This window comes from Leptopilina boulardi, unplaced genomic scaffold (assembly GCF_019393585.1).
Source record: "Leptopilina boulardi isolate dan_hultmark-lab unplaced genomic scaffold, ZJU_Lbou_2.1 LbouV2_342, whole genome shotgun sequence".
In the NCBI taxonomy this organism is placed as follows: domain Eukaryota; kingdom Metazoa; phylum Arthropoda; class Insecta; order Hymenoptera; family Figitidae; genus Leptopilina; species Leptopilina boulardi.
Window position 1 is genome coordinate 1,683,139 of NW_026137910.1, and position 18,148 is coordinate 1,701,286.

General features: G+C 27.9%; 1 protein-coding gene across 7 annotated transcripts in view; it reads right to left on the reverse strand.

Annotated features, from left to right (window-relative positions):
* Nucleotides 1-2,495: 2,495 nt before the first annotated feature.
* Nucleotides 2,496-18,148, reverse strand: part of LOC127286015 (kin of IRRE-like protein 3) — a 567,542-nt gene continuing 551,889 nt past the window's right edge. For 6 of the 7 annotated variants that reach the window (XM_051312286.1, XM_051312287.1, XM_051312291.1 and 3 more), the window contains 3 exons: nt 17,004-17,131; nt 5,511-5,679; nt 2,496-2,714 (listed from right to left, as the gene is read on the reverse strand). In XM_051312286.1, coding sequence (XP_051168243.1) covers nt 2,623-2,714; nt 5,511-5,679; nt 17,004-17,131 — 389 coding nt within the window. In that variant the 3' untranslated portion in view covers nt 2,496-2,622. The remainder of the gene's footprint in view (nt 2,715-5,510; nt 5,680-17,003; nt 17,132-18,148) is intronic. The other variant, XM_051312290.1, reaches the window with a different exon arrangement.

An 18,148-nucleotide genomic window follows, 5' to 3' on the forward strand; every position in this document is an offset into this window, starting at 1 on the left:
ATATAGTCGCTAAATCTAGCATTTTTCTTGAATAATAAATTATTCTCATTGATTTTTATAATTATCGTTTTTCTTCCATTATCTATATATGGATAAAGTCGACGAGAAAAATATTTTCAATATATATGAGTCGCGTATAGTAAATCCGCTTAAAAAAGTTTACAATTCCTTGATAATCCTTCTTTATATATATAGGTATAGTGCAACTTACTTTTTGAAATAACTTCTGTCATATTTAATGATTCGGGATTATTATTTTTCCGAGATAATTCACTTATGAAGTAAAAATTTTTTAGAAAAAAAAAAAATAGTAATTAAAATTTAAAATTTTTGTTGCACGTTAATTTAAATTGAGATATGAAATTTTAATTTGTATTTATGACGAAATAATAATAACTAAAATGAATTAGTTTCGAATTGAAAAAAAAAATTAATTCTGAATTTGAATATTTCCTTTTTTTTGTAATGCAAGATTTTTTTTATTTTTATTTTTTACTATAAATAGCAATAGACGTTAATAGTGACAGCAAAGGGGGATTTTCCGGAAGCAATATTTGCATTTGAAATCGACACGATATGCATTTCATATTACAAATTGTCCGCGGGTATATTTTGTCTGCATGAGATTTCCTATATTCTAAAATCGTTCACATGAAGCTATTTCAACGTTTTTATTAAACCATCAACATTGAAATCTGAGAAATAAGATAACATGAAATTTTCAAACAGACATAACAATTTTTTTATGCATTAATATTGTGTTTTTTTTTTAGTTTAAAAACAATTATAATATTTAATTTTATAGTCCCAATTAAAATTTATTCAAACTTAAATGTGAAATATCAAAAAAAAAATTATTTGCAAATTATTTAATTATAAAAATAATTATATTGCATAATTTAGTCAATATTTGCCAATATATAAATAAAAAATTTTAAAACACACTGATAATTTATCATCTCAATATAGTATGTCCCAGGGGAATAGAATCAATTGGATGCTCGTTAATTATTGATTGTCAATTATTTTACGAATTAAAAATAATTTTTAGATAAATTTACAATCATAGATAAATTTTCGTATTACAATATATATTGCAATGCGGATAAACATTACGTGAATATTTAAAAAAAAAAAAAAATTAATTAATGCTTATGGGAGTTATACAGATTTCAATACAAATTTATGTTTCAAATTTTGGCAATTTAAACTTTAGTTTAAATTGAAGCTAAAATTGGAAATTCAAATTTCTAATGGAAAATGAACATGAAATGAATAGTCAAGTTTTGAAGTTTATGAAAATGAATTAACGGAGAATTTTGAGAAAAATTGCACTAAGAAAAAAAATATTGAAATACACTTGAATTATGTGAATTACATTTATTAAAACTAAATAAATTTTAATTAAATCAAATAACTAATTGAATATAATAAATTATATTTTTAAATAAAATAAGTTTTTTTTTAAAAAAATCAATTTATTAATTTCACTGAAATATTTGTTTATTTGATGCAATTAAAAATTATTTAATACAGCAATTTTAATTTATTGCATTGAAAAAAAAAATTATTTGATTCAAATAATCGATTACTTGACTATTATAAAATAAATATTTATTTGTATCAAATAATTATTATTTGAGATGGTATTTGTTTCAAATACAGAAATTATTGATTCAAATACAATTTATTTAATTCAAATAAAAATTATTTGGTTCAAGTAAATATTTATTTGATAATAGTCAAGTAATCGAGTATTTGAATCAAATAATTTTTTTTTCAATGTAAATAGTATTTTTAATAATTTGTATATTCAAATAATTTTTGTATTTCAATGTGAAAGATAAAATTTTGTTTCAAGTTTTTTTAAGTTGATTTTAATGTATCTTTGTCAAAAAATAAAAATATATTTTTTCTTTAATTTTCTATTATCAAAATAAATAATTTGTTCAATATATGTAAATTTTGATGATAAGAGAATCTGAGTTATCGAATTGCCGAAGGATATGAGGATATTGTGACATTAAATCATAGATCACTTGGATACACAGTTGATCACATCAAAGGGAGACTAAAGCTCGATTCACACTGACATAGTTGAATGACAAAGGCGCGTTGGCATCTAGGTGTAAATCATAGGTTTGGAATTTGGAATTTCCCGAGGAATTTCTCATGATCAAGGTACAACACTGACAATAGCCATTGTGAATTGAATATGACGACAAGAGTCCATTTCTATATGTATATATATATACATATATACGTATAGCTCACGGCTGCTCATGACAGTGACTTAACGGCAGTTTATATAAGATTCGAGCTTGCAATTGTGTTTTCAATGCAAGAAATAAATCTTTTGCTAAAGGGCCTCTTCGTGCACATTCTAATATATTTCATCTTATTTTCACTTCAAGTTTTTTTTTTTTTTTTTTTTTTTTGTTCATCTTCCCCTTATGGAAGAAAAATGAAATAAAAATAATAATAATAATATAAACTGATTTTTAAAAGCCTCGCAATGATTGTATTTTGGTGTAAAATCGAATTTAGTATAAAAAACGTGGCTCTTCTCGTTTGAGGATGACTCGTGATAACTCGATATAGATTGATGTGATCGAGGATCGATTAGTAAAGAAGTAGACATAGACAGAGGAGAAGTGAGTAGAGCCTTGGTTGTTTGGCTTGACCACCGTGTTGCATTGCCGCAGGATACTCTCCTGAAACAAGGGATGACACTTAAGTTTTCCGCAGAAAATATTTTTTTTTTATTTTTTACTGAAAATCTCAATTACAAGAATTTTCAATTTTTTATACAAAATTACTATGTTCAAAAAAAAAACAAAAATTTTTTTTTTATTGAAAGAGGCAAAAATATTTAGACGCAATTAGTGAATATTAAATAAATTTAGTTGAGTTTAGGCAATATAATTAAAATGAATTTCAAATTGATTATCGAGTGATATTTTGATTTGCAAATTTTGTTCAACTAGTACGAGATAATAATGTTCAAATAACTTTTTAAATTTTCTTTTTTGTCTTTAGTATAGTAATTAATATTATTATAGTGGACGTCATTGTTTTATAATCACGTAGTAAGATAACCGGCAGATTTTAGATTGTCCGCCACAGGTGGTTTGGCCCTTTTTTTATATTATATTCAAATAGGCCCTCGTGCTGCATAATTCCATTGGTTTAAATTTAAATAATACTGCATATTTCCATTACTATGGAATATTTTTGTGTTGAACATGGCTTTGCGCAAAAGCCAACTACCACCTGTGTAGCTATTCTGCAATTTCATCCAACTTTCATTTCACTTTCACATCACTTTCACATCAATTTTACTTAACCTCACTTTAATTTCACATTACATTCACGACCCTTTCATTTGATATCACACTTTATTTTCCTACCGTTATATTTTCAATTTTCATTAAATATACTTCATTTTAACTTTACCTTTAATTATTAACGTGAAAGTGAAAGAGACGTGAAAGTGAAATAAATAAAAATAACACGAGAGTGAAGTGAAAGTGAAGTAAAAGTTAAGTGTAGTTGAAGTAGGGTTAAGTAAAATTGATGTGAAAGTTGAACGTAGTTAAAGAAAGGTTAACTAAAAGTGATGTGAAAGTGAAGTGAAAGAAAGTAAAAGTAACGTAAAGTAAAGGTTTAATGTATTTAAATTGAAGTTAAGTAAAAGTGATGTGAAAATGAAGTGAAAGTAGAGTAAAAGTACAGTTAAAATTGAAAGTTTTTCGTATTTAAAGTAAGGTTAAGTAAAAGTGATGTGAAAGTGAAGTGAAACTTGAGTAAAAGTAAAGTGAAGTACTAGCTAAATCTAGTTAAAGAAGGGTTAACTAAAAGTGATGTGAAAGTAAGTAGAAATGAAGTGAAAGTAGAGTAAAAGTAAAGTGAAGTGAAAGTTTAATGTATTTAAAGTGAGGTTAAGTAAAAGTGTATTGAAAGTGAAGTCAAAGTTGAATAAATGAAAGTGAAGTAAAAGTTAAATCTAGTTAAAGAAAGGTTAACTAAAAGTGATGTGAAAGTAGAGTAAAACTAAAGTGAAGTGAAAGTTTAATGTATTAAAAATGTGGATAAGTAAAAGTGTAGTGAAAGTGAAGTGAAAGTTAAATCTAGATAAAGAAGGGTTAACTAAAAGTGAAGTAAAAGAGAGTAAAAGTAAAGTAAAGTGAAAGTTTAATGTACTTAAAGTGAGGATAAGTAAAATTGATGTGAAAGTGAAGTTAAAATTAAGTAAAAGTAAAGTAAAGTAATAGCTAAATCTAGTTAAAGAAGGGTTAACTAAAAGTGATGTGAAAGTAAGTAGAAATGAAGTGAAAGTAGAGTAAAAGTAAAGTGAAGTGAAAGTTTAATATATTTAAAGTGAGGTTAAGTAAAAGAGTAGTGAAAGTGAAGTAAAAGTTGAGTATATGAAAATGAAGTGAAAGTTAAGTCTAGTTAAAGAAAGGTTAACTAAAAGTGATGTGAAAGTGAAGTGAAAGTAGAGTAAAAGTAAAGTGAAGTGAAAGTTGAGTGTAGTTAAATAAGATTAACTAAAAGTGATGTGAAAGTGAAGTGAAAGTTTAATGTATTTAAAATGTGGTTAAGTAAAAGTGTCGTGAAAGTGAAGTGAAAGTTAAATCTAGTTAAAGAAGGGTTAACTAAAAGTGATGTGAAAGAAGAGTAAAAGTAAAGTGAAGTGAAAGTTTAATGTATTTAAAGTGAGGTTAGGTAAAAGTGTAGTGAAGGTGAAGTAAAAGTTGAGTAAATGAAAGTGAAGTGAAAGTTAAATCTTGTTAAAGAAAGGTTAACTAAAAGTGATGTGAAAGTGAAGTGAAAGTAGAGCAAAAGTAAAGGGAAGTAAAAGTTTAATGTATTAAAAAAGTGGTTAAGTAAAAGTGTAGTGAAAGGGAAGTGAAAGTTAAATCTAGTTAAAGAAAGGTTAACTAAAAGTGATGTGATAGTGAAGTGAAAGTAGAGTAAAAGTAAAGTGGAGTGAAAGTTGAGTGTAGTTAGAGTAAGATTAACTAAAAGTGATGTGATAGTGAAGTGAAAGTAGAGTAAAAGTAAAGTGGAGTGAAAGTTGAGTGTAGTTAGAGTAAGATTAACTAAAAGTGATGTGAAAGTGAAGTGAAAGTGGAGTAAAAGTAATGTGAAGTGAAAGGTGAGTGTAGTTAAATAAAGGTTAACTAAAAGTGAAGTGAAAGTGAAGTGAAAGTGAAGTGAAAGTGAAGTGAAAGTGAAGTGAAAGTGAAGTGAAAGTGAAGTAAAAGTGAAGTGAAAGTGAGGTTATCCAAAAGTGATGTGAAAGTGAAGTGAAGTAAGAGTTTAATAAAGTAAAGTTAAATTCATAATTCGTTCGCCATTTTGAATTACACACGTCATTTTCTATTTTAATTGAAATTAAAAATAAAAAACAGTAATTAATTTAAGTTGAAAGAAAAAAATTTAAAAAAAAATAATTTTCAAAATAGTTTGAAAAATAAATTGCTCTTGAAAAAGAAGTTCCTCACCATTGAGTACGTGAACGGTGATCGACTTGGGTTGAGCATTACTTGGATTACATGTATATCGACCTGAGTCTGACGGTTTGGCTCGTTGCACCAATAGGAAGCTCGTGGTGCTGTCACCTTTCTCCGTCACTACGGAAACGCCACCCCTCGTAGAATCATAGCTGATTATCTGTAAGAAGAAATCAGAAAGTTTCTTTAATATTTTTTTCCTTTTTTTTTTTTTTGAAGAGTCAAGGCTCGATGTTCATTAAATCAGGAGGCACTCTCTTCTCTTTAGGGAGATTAACCCGCATATAATTGCGCAAGAAATTAATTTTTACGTACCATATTTTTCATAAAATAAATAAAATAAATTTAGAAATTTCTACAAAATAAAAATTAAATAACATAAAATATCAGTTATTATATTTTAAAAGTAAATTAAATTTTTTTTTTAAAGGTATTAATAATTGGAATTACGACAAATTCTATAGAATATGTTTTAAAGTATAATTTAATATCATAAGGTAGAGTAGTGCCCTATAAAGAGTCTCTAAAATTATATATTGGATGAGATGCAAGCTGAATACAAGATTCCTTTAATGTTGGCTTACGTGAGCCAAGATTTGGCGAGAACTCTGTTTTAATCTTCAATTCATTTGATGAGAAAACTTAAAGTTCAGTCTGAATGGTTTGCTAAGCAAATCTACATTAATTTTGGAATCGAGTTTTGAAATTATTAATAGAATTTTTTTTTATCTGACCACTAGTAGATATATATATATATATATATATATCACAGTCTGTAAAGTAACGTCAGATTAATATTAATAGCTAGCGAAGCATAATAAATTTTTTTGCTTTATATCGAGTCTACTTTTGCTGATTGAAAATAATTACATACATATGTCTTTAAATATTAAAGGCCTATTTTTTTTTTTTTAAATTAATTTGTCTATTGAACGTAAAATTACCGGCGATATTTGAAGAAAAGGAAAAAAAACTATATTAAATAAGTTTTCTTCTTGTTTTTCAATTCATTTTCTCCATTCTCATCCCTATTTTCTTTGTTGAATTTTTTTTTATTCCAACCAGAAGGTGGGGGGGGGAGGGGCCCTCATTTGGCTTGCTAAATTCATTTCTAAACCTGAAAAGCTTTTCCAAACTTTTCGTCCGAATGTTCCTTTACTTTTTCTCATGAAGTGACTCGTGGTTTCCGTTTCGCTACGTAAATTACAGATTTCACTTAAAGCTTTAAGTCTACGTGTGTTACTATACAACGGAAGAAATAAATTTTTACAAAACCTTTCAGCAAAGTTTTTTCAAGATAATATCAGCATCACATTGTAGAATCAAGTTTACTTTTTTAAAAACTTTCACTAGGAAGTAAATTGTCCTTGTGAATTTATCTTTATTTTATTTTTTTTTTTTTTTGAACTAGTTTTTTAAAATAAATATAGAAATATATTTTCTTTTACTGTGTTTATCTTTACGCTTTGACGAGTGTAAATAATAATAAAAAAGCGCTAACTTTTCACAAGATCTTTGCATGACTTTTCGTATATATATGTATATGAATTTCTGCAATTGTATAATTTTTCAAACGAGAAATCGTGTCACGAAAAGGAAAACTTTTATTCTACTTAATTTGCAAACTCTGCAATTACATTTAATCACTTTGGCTCGCTTCCGAGTTAACAAAGAATCGTAAGCTACTTTAAAAAGCAATTACGGATTTCAAACCTCTTCAGTAACAACATGAGTGTCGGATTATACGCATGAAATGAATTCACTGCAAATCTATGGAAATATTTATAACTCAGTTTTAGTGTAGAAAAAAATGATTTATTTCAATTTTAATCCTTACGCTTACAATTTGAGTAATGGGAAAAAAAATTACATTTAGTAAATCATTTAATTGATAATAATAATAATAATTTACTGATATTTGTCGATGGTAAATAATTTTTTTAGCTTATCATCATTTATTTTACTCATTTAATCCTTTTACACCCAGGGGATTGATTATGTAAATCCATTTTCATTCTCACTTTTATTTCCATTTTCCAATTTTTTATTTAAAAATTTCTAATTTTAACAGCATATATTAATTTAGCAAAATTCTTATTCAACAGAATTTTAATTCTAAATTTTTAATTTATCGAATCTTTATTTGTCATAATTTTTATTAGCACGAATTATTATTTGATAAATTTTTTAAAACGCCGAATTTCAGTCAAAAATTGTAAATTACCTAACAAACAGCGAAATGAAAAATTTCGGTGCGAATTTTAAAATTAACCAATCAGAAATTACAGTCAATTCTCCACAATGACCTTTTTCACAACGACGGATCCTTCAAAATGATTTAGTTTGAATCTCCTCCACAATGGTGGATGGCGTTACATAAGGAAATTTCAGTACCGTATTCTTTGGGAGTTAAGAAATGAAAAAAAAAACAAAAATTATATATATTATTTAATTTTTATTCTCATTATATTTAATAATTTAATTAATTTAAGTAAAATGTTATAAATATTATAAATTTTTATCAATATTTTAATTATAATAATAATAATAAATTATTTTATTAATTATAACCCTCACAACAAAAGGATATCCTGAGAATATCCTCAGAACATCCAAACCGCCGTTACGTAGGATATTTTTGGGATATCCTGGGGATATACTGAGGATATCCTGGGGATATACTGAGGATATCCTGGGATATCCTGAGGATATTTTAGGGATATCCTGAGGATATCCTCAGAACATCCAAACCGCCGTTACGTAGGATATTTTTGGGATATCCTGGGATATCCTGAGGATATTTTAGGGATATCCTGAGGATATTCTAGGGATATCCCTGGGATATTCCAGGGATATCCTAGTGATATCGCGGGGATATTCTTGGGATAAACTTGGTATATCGTTAAAATATTTTAGAAATATCGCTAAGATCTCCCTAGGATATCATTATGATTCAAATTTTGACTATTTGAGATAGCTATTTTTTGATACAAATAGCGCTTAAGTTGGTTTCAAGAGATTTTTTAAAGAAAAAGTAGAAAAAAGAATTCTTGTAGACAAGGTAAATCAGGTTAGATATCTTGGAAATACATATTATAAATACATCCAAAAAATATGTTTTCCATTTTTATTTAATTAATTTGTATGTTAGGGTCGTTTTATGGATACCTTAGGGACATTTTTGGAACGACTCAAGGATATTCTAACCCTTAAGATAATATAGACATACTGTGGATATCCTTAGGACGTCCTAAGGACATCCCTAATTATTCCAGGGATATCCTTGGGATATCCTTAGGACGTCCTGAGGATATCCTAATAATATCCGGGGAAATGATTAGGATATCCATGGGACGTCCTAGGGACATCCTTAGATATCCCTAAGATATCCTAACCGCCGCTACTTTGGATATCCTTAAAGTATCCTTAGGATATCCTTGGGGTATCCCTAGGATATCCAAGGGATGTTTTTGGAATATCCTAGGATATCTGGTGCTGTGAGGGAATAATAATTTATATAATTATTATCTTAATTACATTAATATGAATATTATTTATAATTTACACCGGACAAATAATTAATTTAATAATTAGTATGTTTAAATAAATAATGTTTATTAAATTTTACAATGAAAGGATCTCGAGAAATTTTGTTTAACACAGCTAAAAATTTTAATTGTTGAATAAATTTAACAAACAATTTTTTTATTTTAATATTTTCAAAAACTTATTAATATATTATAATTTTTGAGACTACTATAATGAAAATATTTTAATTTAAATGAAATGATAAATAAAATGAAGAAAAAAGTATCTAATCTGTTAAAAAAGAAATATGGGTTGCATCAGAACTGTGATATTTCAAGTGGAATATGAAAACTAGAACGAAGTTACTTTCAGCATATTCTAATGAAAAATTGTTCTCATTGTTAAAATTAATAAGTTTCATTCTACTGAGATTGTTTAAAGTAAATTAGTTTTCTTGACTTTCTAAGTAACTTAATTCAAATCATGCATTTTAATTTTATTTTTACCTCTCTTTTTTTTTGCATTTTTACTCATTTTTGAGTTAAAACAAAAATTTGACATAGTTATCGTTAAAATCTAATTTTGGTTTATGAAATTTTTTTTTTTTTCCTCTATAAAACCAATATACAATTAAGATTATTTTCCCCTTTAGTTCTATGAAATAATGAAGTTTTATCTAACTTGATTCTTTAAGGTTATTAAAAGCTATAAAATAAAATTAATTTGTTGGAAGAGTGAGGAAAAAAAAAAATTGCAAAGACAGTGTATTAACATGAAATTACGTTTGCATGCATGTTAAAGAGGTGAAATTTCATTTTGTTTTGAAAGCTGTTTACAAAAACATTACTGCAGATAGTTTTCATAAACATAAAATAAAGTAAGTACACGATGTTCATAAATCTTTACTTATTTATCTTGCAAATTGAATGCGTTTTCAACGCCTCGAGGGATTCCATCTGTGAGAGAGATATTGTTTTTCATATAGAAAAGGTAATTTTTCTACTTTCCTTCTTTGTTTTTTCTATTGTATTTAAATAAGAAAATCACAATTGAAATAATTTTATACATTTTGAGAAATTAATAAGAAAATTAAATATATATATTAATTTTTTATATAAAAATTTTTTAAATTTGTTTATATTAAATAAAATTTAATTCAATGTATAATAAAAAAAAGTTTTAAAGAGGTTCTCACAATCAGACAAAAGGTGTTTGAAGAAAATTGTTTTTTATTCTGAAATTCTATTTGCCGAGTAGGTTATTCTTTTTTTTTTTTTTTTTTTTTTTTCATAGTGAATCGTGGTTCGTGTTAAGGAATATATCGATAACCTCAGAAATATACATATGCAAGGGTTGCACTAAAGCCCAGAAGCGTGCTAAGGGAGGATAACGATTAAGGAAGTGGAGCGAACAAATGCCATTTTGCGATAAGATCGCTCCTTTAAAATAGTAATTGCCTTGCTCAACGTTAATGCGAATCGAAGCTTAAAACGAAGAAAAGGCCAACGAAAAATCAAAAACCACTTCGATTTAAGAATCGTCGAAAAAAAAAAAAAAATTTCCTGAATGAGCACTTTTCTGGCTCGAATGCCTTTTTCCCCCAAGATATGCTTCCGATATAAATTAATCACCCTTTTACAAGTTTGAAATCTCTCTTTCTCGAGGAATTGAAATAAATTATTTCCAATTAATCTCAATTCTACAAAAAAAAAAGGAGAATAGTACTCATCCCCATTGTTCGGATCTAACTTTATATAAACTTTTTCAATTTTCAAGAAATTGTCATTTATTTTCTTTTTTAGTTAATTATTAAATGAGAATAAAAAAAATAATTTGATAATTTTTAAAAAATACACATATTAATATATTTATTACTTTGAGGTGTTATTAAATTAGTTTAAAAAAAAATTATAAAAAAAGATAAAACAAGTGTTGACATAAAAAAAGTACCCTACTTTCTTTTTTTACACCAACTTATCTATAAGAAGATTGCATCTAAATTTCCCAAGCGTAATCGTATGTGTTCCTGGATTCTTTCATTAAGAATGGATCGCTTGAACCACGTCATGTAAGTTTATAACTCATAAGCTATAAACATAAATTATAATCTAGAAAAATTTTAAAAACTTATAAAATTTTTTTTTTTTAATTCAATTTTTGCATTTTTAATTTTAATATTTAAATAAATATTATTTTATGTTTATAATAATAATTATATTTCTTTATTATAATTAATTTTTTGTACAATATTTTTTATTGTCTTTTATTAAAAGTCTAAATTTAATATTGAAATTACGAAAAGTAATTTTCAAATTTAAATTAAAGTTAAAGAACATTATTTTAAGCTGACAATATATTCAAATTTATAAGGATTGTTTCATATTAGTCGAGCCAGCTGACGTTAGGAGATTAACTTCATTATCACTAAAGGATGACTTTCACAAATCAAAGAAATGTTCAGCTATTTTTGCGCGAATACAATTTGGAATCGGCCAATTTGGCAAAAGGAGAAATAACCTCTTTTGGCCATTATCCAAAATTATCGTATACATAAAGCAAAGTATTTTATTTCATTGTAATTTTTATTAATTATCTCTTGTGATTCTTCTAATTTAACTAATTTATTGAAAAAGTGAAAAATATTAATAACTTTATTACAAAACTGCGTTTACATGGAATAAATAAATAGAATTAATTTTAAGAAATAGCAAATTTAATTATTATTATGAGAAAAGAAATTATAAATTTTATTTTAAAAGGTGTTATTATTGTTGATCAGAGTCTAATTATCGTCATAGGTGTTGATTTTGTTTTTATATACTGATCTTTATTAAGAAAATAATGTTTCATTGAGAAATTTCTCAAGGATTACATAAATAACACCGGCACAAAAAAAACAAATTTCGAGTGCGAAGACCGCCACATGGTAGGTTCTCTTCCTTAAGATGTATCTAAAGAGAAAATCCTAGTCCGACCTCGAGTTTGGTTCTTGTTTCATTTTTACAGGCCTGGTGGGGGGGTGTAGTTTGAGAAATTAACATATATGGGAATTTAATTTCTTTTATCAACTGAAAGTGAATGTTTGCTTATTCTAACTGTGGATTTTGATTCAGTGGCTCTAATTACATGAAAATTTAATAAATACACAAATTTAAAAATGGCGGATCCAATATGGCGGACCTAAAATGGTGGATTTTTTGAAAAATTTGCTTGGATTTCCTTGAAACTTGTTACTAGGGGGTTTTTCGGGTCGCTGATTACGAATTTGATGTCAAATTTTATAAATTCAATATGGCGGACCTAAAATGGTGGATTTTTGAAAAATTTGTTTGGATTTCCTTGAAACTTGTTATTGATTGATAATCGACAACTATTGGTTGACTTGGCATAGGAGGGGGAACTCAAGTCTGGATGGGCGTGTTCTCCCCTCCTAACGTTCTATATAAAGCAGTAGAAACACAATATTAATTTCAGTTCAGCATAAGCGTTACTCTAATTCGAAACTGTTGATGTAAGGGGAGAAATTAACAAAACGTTCTCGTATATTTTGACAGTTTCATTACATTAATTATTTATAATTAAAATTAATTATTTAATAATGTTGATATTATTTTATTGTTAATTTTTTTAAATTTCTAGATTTTTGATAATTTTTTAATTTAATTCTTTATGAATTAAAAAAAAACATAAGTGAATGAATAATGTCAATGAATTGAGGATGAAGAATCATTTGAAATGCGAATCTTGAAGAAAGTAGAAAAATTGTTCTATTATCCACCACATAATGTTAGTAAGAGAAGATTGAAATAAATCTCAAAAGCGCGCTGTAATTTCGTATGCGCGCGAAACCATTTAAATGTAAATTCCAAATGTAACTCTGTTTCTGGGAACTAGTGCATTATTTTTTATGGTACCTAGGCAAGTCTTAAAATTGTACCATACACTTTCACCGGAAGTGCATGGCGGCAGTATAAAGTAAGGCATGAGAAACTTTACTAAAACGATGGCTATCGCTCGCTTGCTTGAAGCGTTCGAAACTTCACTAGAGAGAAGAAAGTGTTTTCCCTTCTGATCGATAAACTTTATATATCTGAGGGAATTGCAATTTCGCGGTATTCCCCTAGGATGGATAGTGGTTGCCTCTTTATCGGACTTTTCACCTATACACAAGTCGTCTAGTTTGCAATTTGTTACTGGGAATTAAGATTTTTCATTTAATTTTTATTATGTACATAGTAAACATATTTCTAATGGAAAAAAAAGAATTAAATGTAAAAAAATTTTATATCAACTTTTTTTTTAAATTATTGATTACTCATAAAATGTAAGAGTTATGTAATTTGAATAAAATCTCTTTAATGGCAATTTTCGATTCCTGATCAATTTTCACGGTATTGACCAGAGTCGTTAATCTTTGGAATTTACTGCATCCTTACTAGCATATTCATATTGGAATTTTAGATTCGTTCGTGTAATAGTCCCGCATACCAAGTGCGTCTCTCAAGGACTAAAGTGCAGCTAAGAGCCAACTCTACTTGAGAATATGTACTCGATAGGATCTCAAACTATTGATTTTATTTAAAATGCAAATGTGGTATTAAAATTTATCATGTTCAATGCTACAATTACAAAATATACAGTCAACCAAGCTTTCCATTTATTCCAATAAAGAATTATCAAATATTGTCTCTTGGAAAAATATCAATATGGGAATTTACAAAAAAAAATTTGATATTTAATAATCTGGCGCAATCAGAATTTTAAATTAACAAAAAGTAAATCATAAGTACTAAAATAATGTGTGTTTAAATTTTTGAATCTTCACTGGTTATATATTTATATACGAAAGGTAGCATAATGTAGCACATTAATGGTACAATGTTGGAGGTTCCTAAAGCTCTTGGACACGCTTAATGTGTTTAATGGAGCCAAGGGAGTATTATTACCAATTTCAACACTTCTTGACTCTATGGTAGCAAGGGATATATTATTAAAATATATTAACCGAATAATATACCACAAAATTTTAACTTCAAAATCTTTTCTAAGAGATAAAATAAAATTTACAAATTAGCTTTAATAATTTTCAATTATTACTCATAGTAATTATAATTTAAAATTACGACTGACAATATCCTCGAAGGAAAATTAATTTTTTAATTAAAATGAAAAATTGTAAAGGAAGTACATGAATATTCTTTCGAAATATAGATTTCTAATTATAGAAAAATAAAAAAAAATAATAAGAAACTAAATTAATGTTTGATAAGAGCTATAAACAGAAATATTCGTAGGTGATCTTAACAATATATAATGCATAACTGACAGAAGATAACTCTAAATATAGTAAAACAATCATTCTTAATTCTTGTTTTATTGACAAATTTTTTTTTAATCCAATTTAAAAGTACAAACAAGTCAATATTTAATCTGCTTAACTTAGGGAAGGTTACATCTCGAAATTTAATAAATTCAATATCAGATTCCTTATAATAGAAAATGTCAAAGTTAGTCTTCTATTTAGTTTCTGAATTATTGAAAGTTTGAAAATAGATTTTATTCAAAATAACGGACAGAATAATTGCAAAGAAAAATTTAAGTAGAGTTTAGTTTTTTTTGTTTAGTAAATTTAATTTAATTTTTTTATTGTGGAAAATTCATATTTTTGTCCCAGTTTCTTAAAGTATAAACGTTAATTCTAGTGTGGAAACATTTAGAAACTGTATGGCATTCTTGTATGGCTGTTGGTAGTTATATATATATACACCACACGTGCATATCAGTAAACCTTATCAGATTTGTTTGACTTCCTTGCTTTCCATAAGGGCGGTAAGATCTTTTTGAAGCCACAAACATTCAATATGGTTTTCTATCACGCACTCTTACAATTCCAACAACCACCCTCATCTGTGTGATGGTTGAAGAAATATTTCATATTGGCTTATGATCTACGATCTCGAAAATGTGCGCGCACTCCGATCCCGGAAATTCTAAAAAGACTTGAATCTTTCAACTCTGCAGTAAAGAAGAAGAAGAAGAAGAAGAAGAAAGAAAAGTATGATATATAAGAATCGCATAAATTTTCTCACTCAACTTTTGTCTCTTTCGATAATAAACGAGAGGTGAACCGTGAAACGAAAAAATGAAAATGACAAAGAATTTTTCAATAGATTTTTCTTATGTTAATTTAAAGAGACATTCTAAAAAATACAACCACAGAGAAATATTTCATCTTGACAATCATTTTTTTTTTGAAGGGGAAACTTTTTTCTTTGCATAGTGCTGTTTTTATTAAAACTTTTGTATTCATATCTCAAGTAAAATAATTGAATTCGTTTTTTTTAATTTTAGATAATTCAGATTTGACTTTGAGGTTGTTTTCACCGAGTGGATAAATTTAATCCTCCGAGAGGTTAAAGGCAGTAGATATATTCTGCGTCTGCGCAAAATGTTTGCTTCTGCGCAGAATATATCTACCGCCCTTAACCTCTCGGAGGATTAAATTTACCCACACGATGAAAACGGCTTTTGTTTTCAAAAAAGAATTATTTTATTTCTCAAGAATGAAAACAAGATTGAAAAGTAATAGATCTGTCTGTGATCTCTAATAGATTTTCTAGGTGATTGCAATTTGTAATCTATACCTTTGATATCTAATAATGTGTACAGTTATTATTTCATATGAATTGACTTAGTAATTAGAAAGTTTAATAAAGGTCCACGTCTAGTAATTCTACCATTCGTGGACGCCGACTTTTTGGAAAGGAGTCTTTTGGGTTATAATTGACGGATTCTTAGATGTATTTATTGTCGTGTTGCTCAACTTTTTGAAATAACTTGATCGCTATTTCTTTTCCAAATTTATGTATACTTGATAGGTTTAGGTCTTTAAGTAGTTGTATATTTGTTACAAACCAGGGTGCTTCAGTTATGGTTCTGAGTATTTTATTTTGAATGACTTGTAGTTTGTTAATGTGAGTTTTTGTCGCAGAAATCCAAGTACCAATATTGTGGGTGTAGGCTGGTCGAATAACTGATAGATAAATCATTCTTTTATGATTTATACCAAGATGAGGATTTCTGAGAAGAGGACCTAGCTTTTGTAGTGCAATGAAGCCACTTTTCTTCATTTCTGTTGAATGATGATTCCAGATGAGTCTCTTGTCTATGTGTAGTCCCAGGTATTTTACAGAATTTTCCCAAGAAATTTTGCTGTCTATTACTTCTATTTTGTCAGGAGGTAGTTTGATTCGGTTAGTGTATAAAACAGTTTTTGTGTTTTGTCTTTGTTAATGGCAATTTTCCATTTGGTAAACCAGTTAGTAAAATTGTTTAAGTTGTGTTGTAGTTTCTCAATGGCTAACTTGGGGCTGCGAGATTGTGATATTACGGCAGTGTCATCCGCAAATAGTGATGTATGTGAATAAATTTCATTTTGTTGAGGGAAATCGTGAGTATATATATTGTAAAGTACAAGTCCAAGAACAGAACCTTGCGGAACTCCAGATTCTAAAATAATAGATAGAGCGTCGATTTGACCACATCAAAGGCGCGGACGGTAAAGAAAGACCTCAGTACCCCCAAGGAGCGCAGCCCACGCGTTGGAGGTTTCCCCTACCAGAGAACCGATTCGAGACCGATTACCCCTTCCTACGCGTCACTCGCTTCAGTATAAATATCGGCTATCTAGCAGCGGAGCGACATTTTTGTGCTCTTCCTCCTCGAGTTCAGTAAACTCATTAACCGTTACAAGTGGCAAATAGTTTTTTTAACTAATATTTTCTAAACCGTTAAACAAAATGTATAACTTTACATAAATGTTTATAAGAACATAATAAAAATTATTTTCAAATTTTTGCTTACTGAACATTTTTCAGATAAATGAAACCCTTGAAAATGGACAACTGTAATTGACGAATCCAATTTTGAAGTTTGGGAAATTAATGAATAACTCACCGCATCGTTGTGATTCCAAAAGATGTATGCGGGTGGCTCTGGACTTTGAAGAACGATGCATGTAAGATTGATCGTACTGCCGCGATCAATATAAAGATCAGGTCCACCGAGAATTTCAGTTGTCGGTTCTGAAACAAAAATAATAAATTCCACATTAAAGTTATTATGATTAATATTCGTAAAAAAAATTATTTATATTTGAAAATACAATTATTTAAATTTGTAAATTAAAAAAAAGGAACTTATTTGTAAAACGATTTTGTTTTATTAGTTATAAAGAAAATGAAATATTGAAGCAAATATAACAAATTCTCCCATTATATGTATATTTTGGTAAGAACACTTTTTCATATGACAGTGAAAGACAAACGAGGTGTCCCTACGAAATATGGTAAAATATTAACAATTCTCTGGTGTATGGTTACTGGGAGATAAAATAAATTCTATTATATAAGTATATGACCCTAGAATAATATGAATTGAAAATCTATAATCCTTTTATGTTTCTCAAATATTTAAGAATACATATATATTTGTATATAAACGGATTTTTAGTATACTATCCGTCCTTCGATATGTTTAGACAGAATTTTTTAATATTTATTTTTAATTTTACCCAATAATTTAATATTTTAAATTTTATTTCATTGTTAAATTTCGTCATTAAAAAAAATGGAGGTGGAATATCGAACTTGGCAGGAAATTTATTTCATTTGCTGACAAATGTTTTTTTTTGTCTTTGATCTTTAGGAATACGAAATTACTGGATTGTTGAGGAAGCAAATTGAGAAATCGAAGGATACATATAAAAGCTCCTATGTGGAGAGAATAAAGTGAAAGTAATGTGTAAAGAGGGAGGGAGGGTGGTTTATAGAAAAGAGCTAGGCGACTAGCCTATCCGTCATCATGGCCAGTGCACCTCACGGTTATTTCGGTCAATTCTAAAAAGCGAGAGGAGGCAACCCGGAAAATATTCAACCATCGATCTCACAAACTGACCTTTCGCCAGCAAGCAGATGCGATACCGGATAGAGCCCCTTCAAAGTGCTCTTTCGAGCTACTACAAGGGCCTCACAAAAGAACGTGGAATCAGCCGCGGTCTGTCGGCTATAAATAGCTCGTGTCGTCGTTGCCATTCTTTTTTT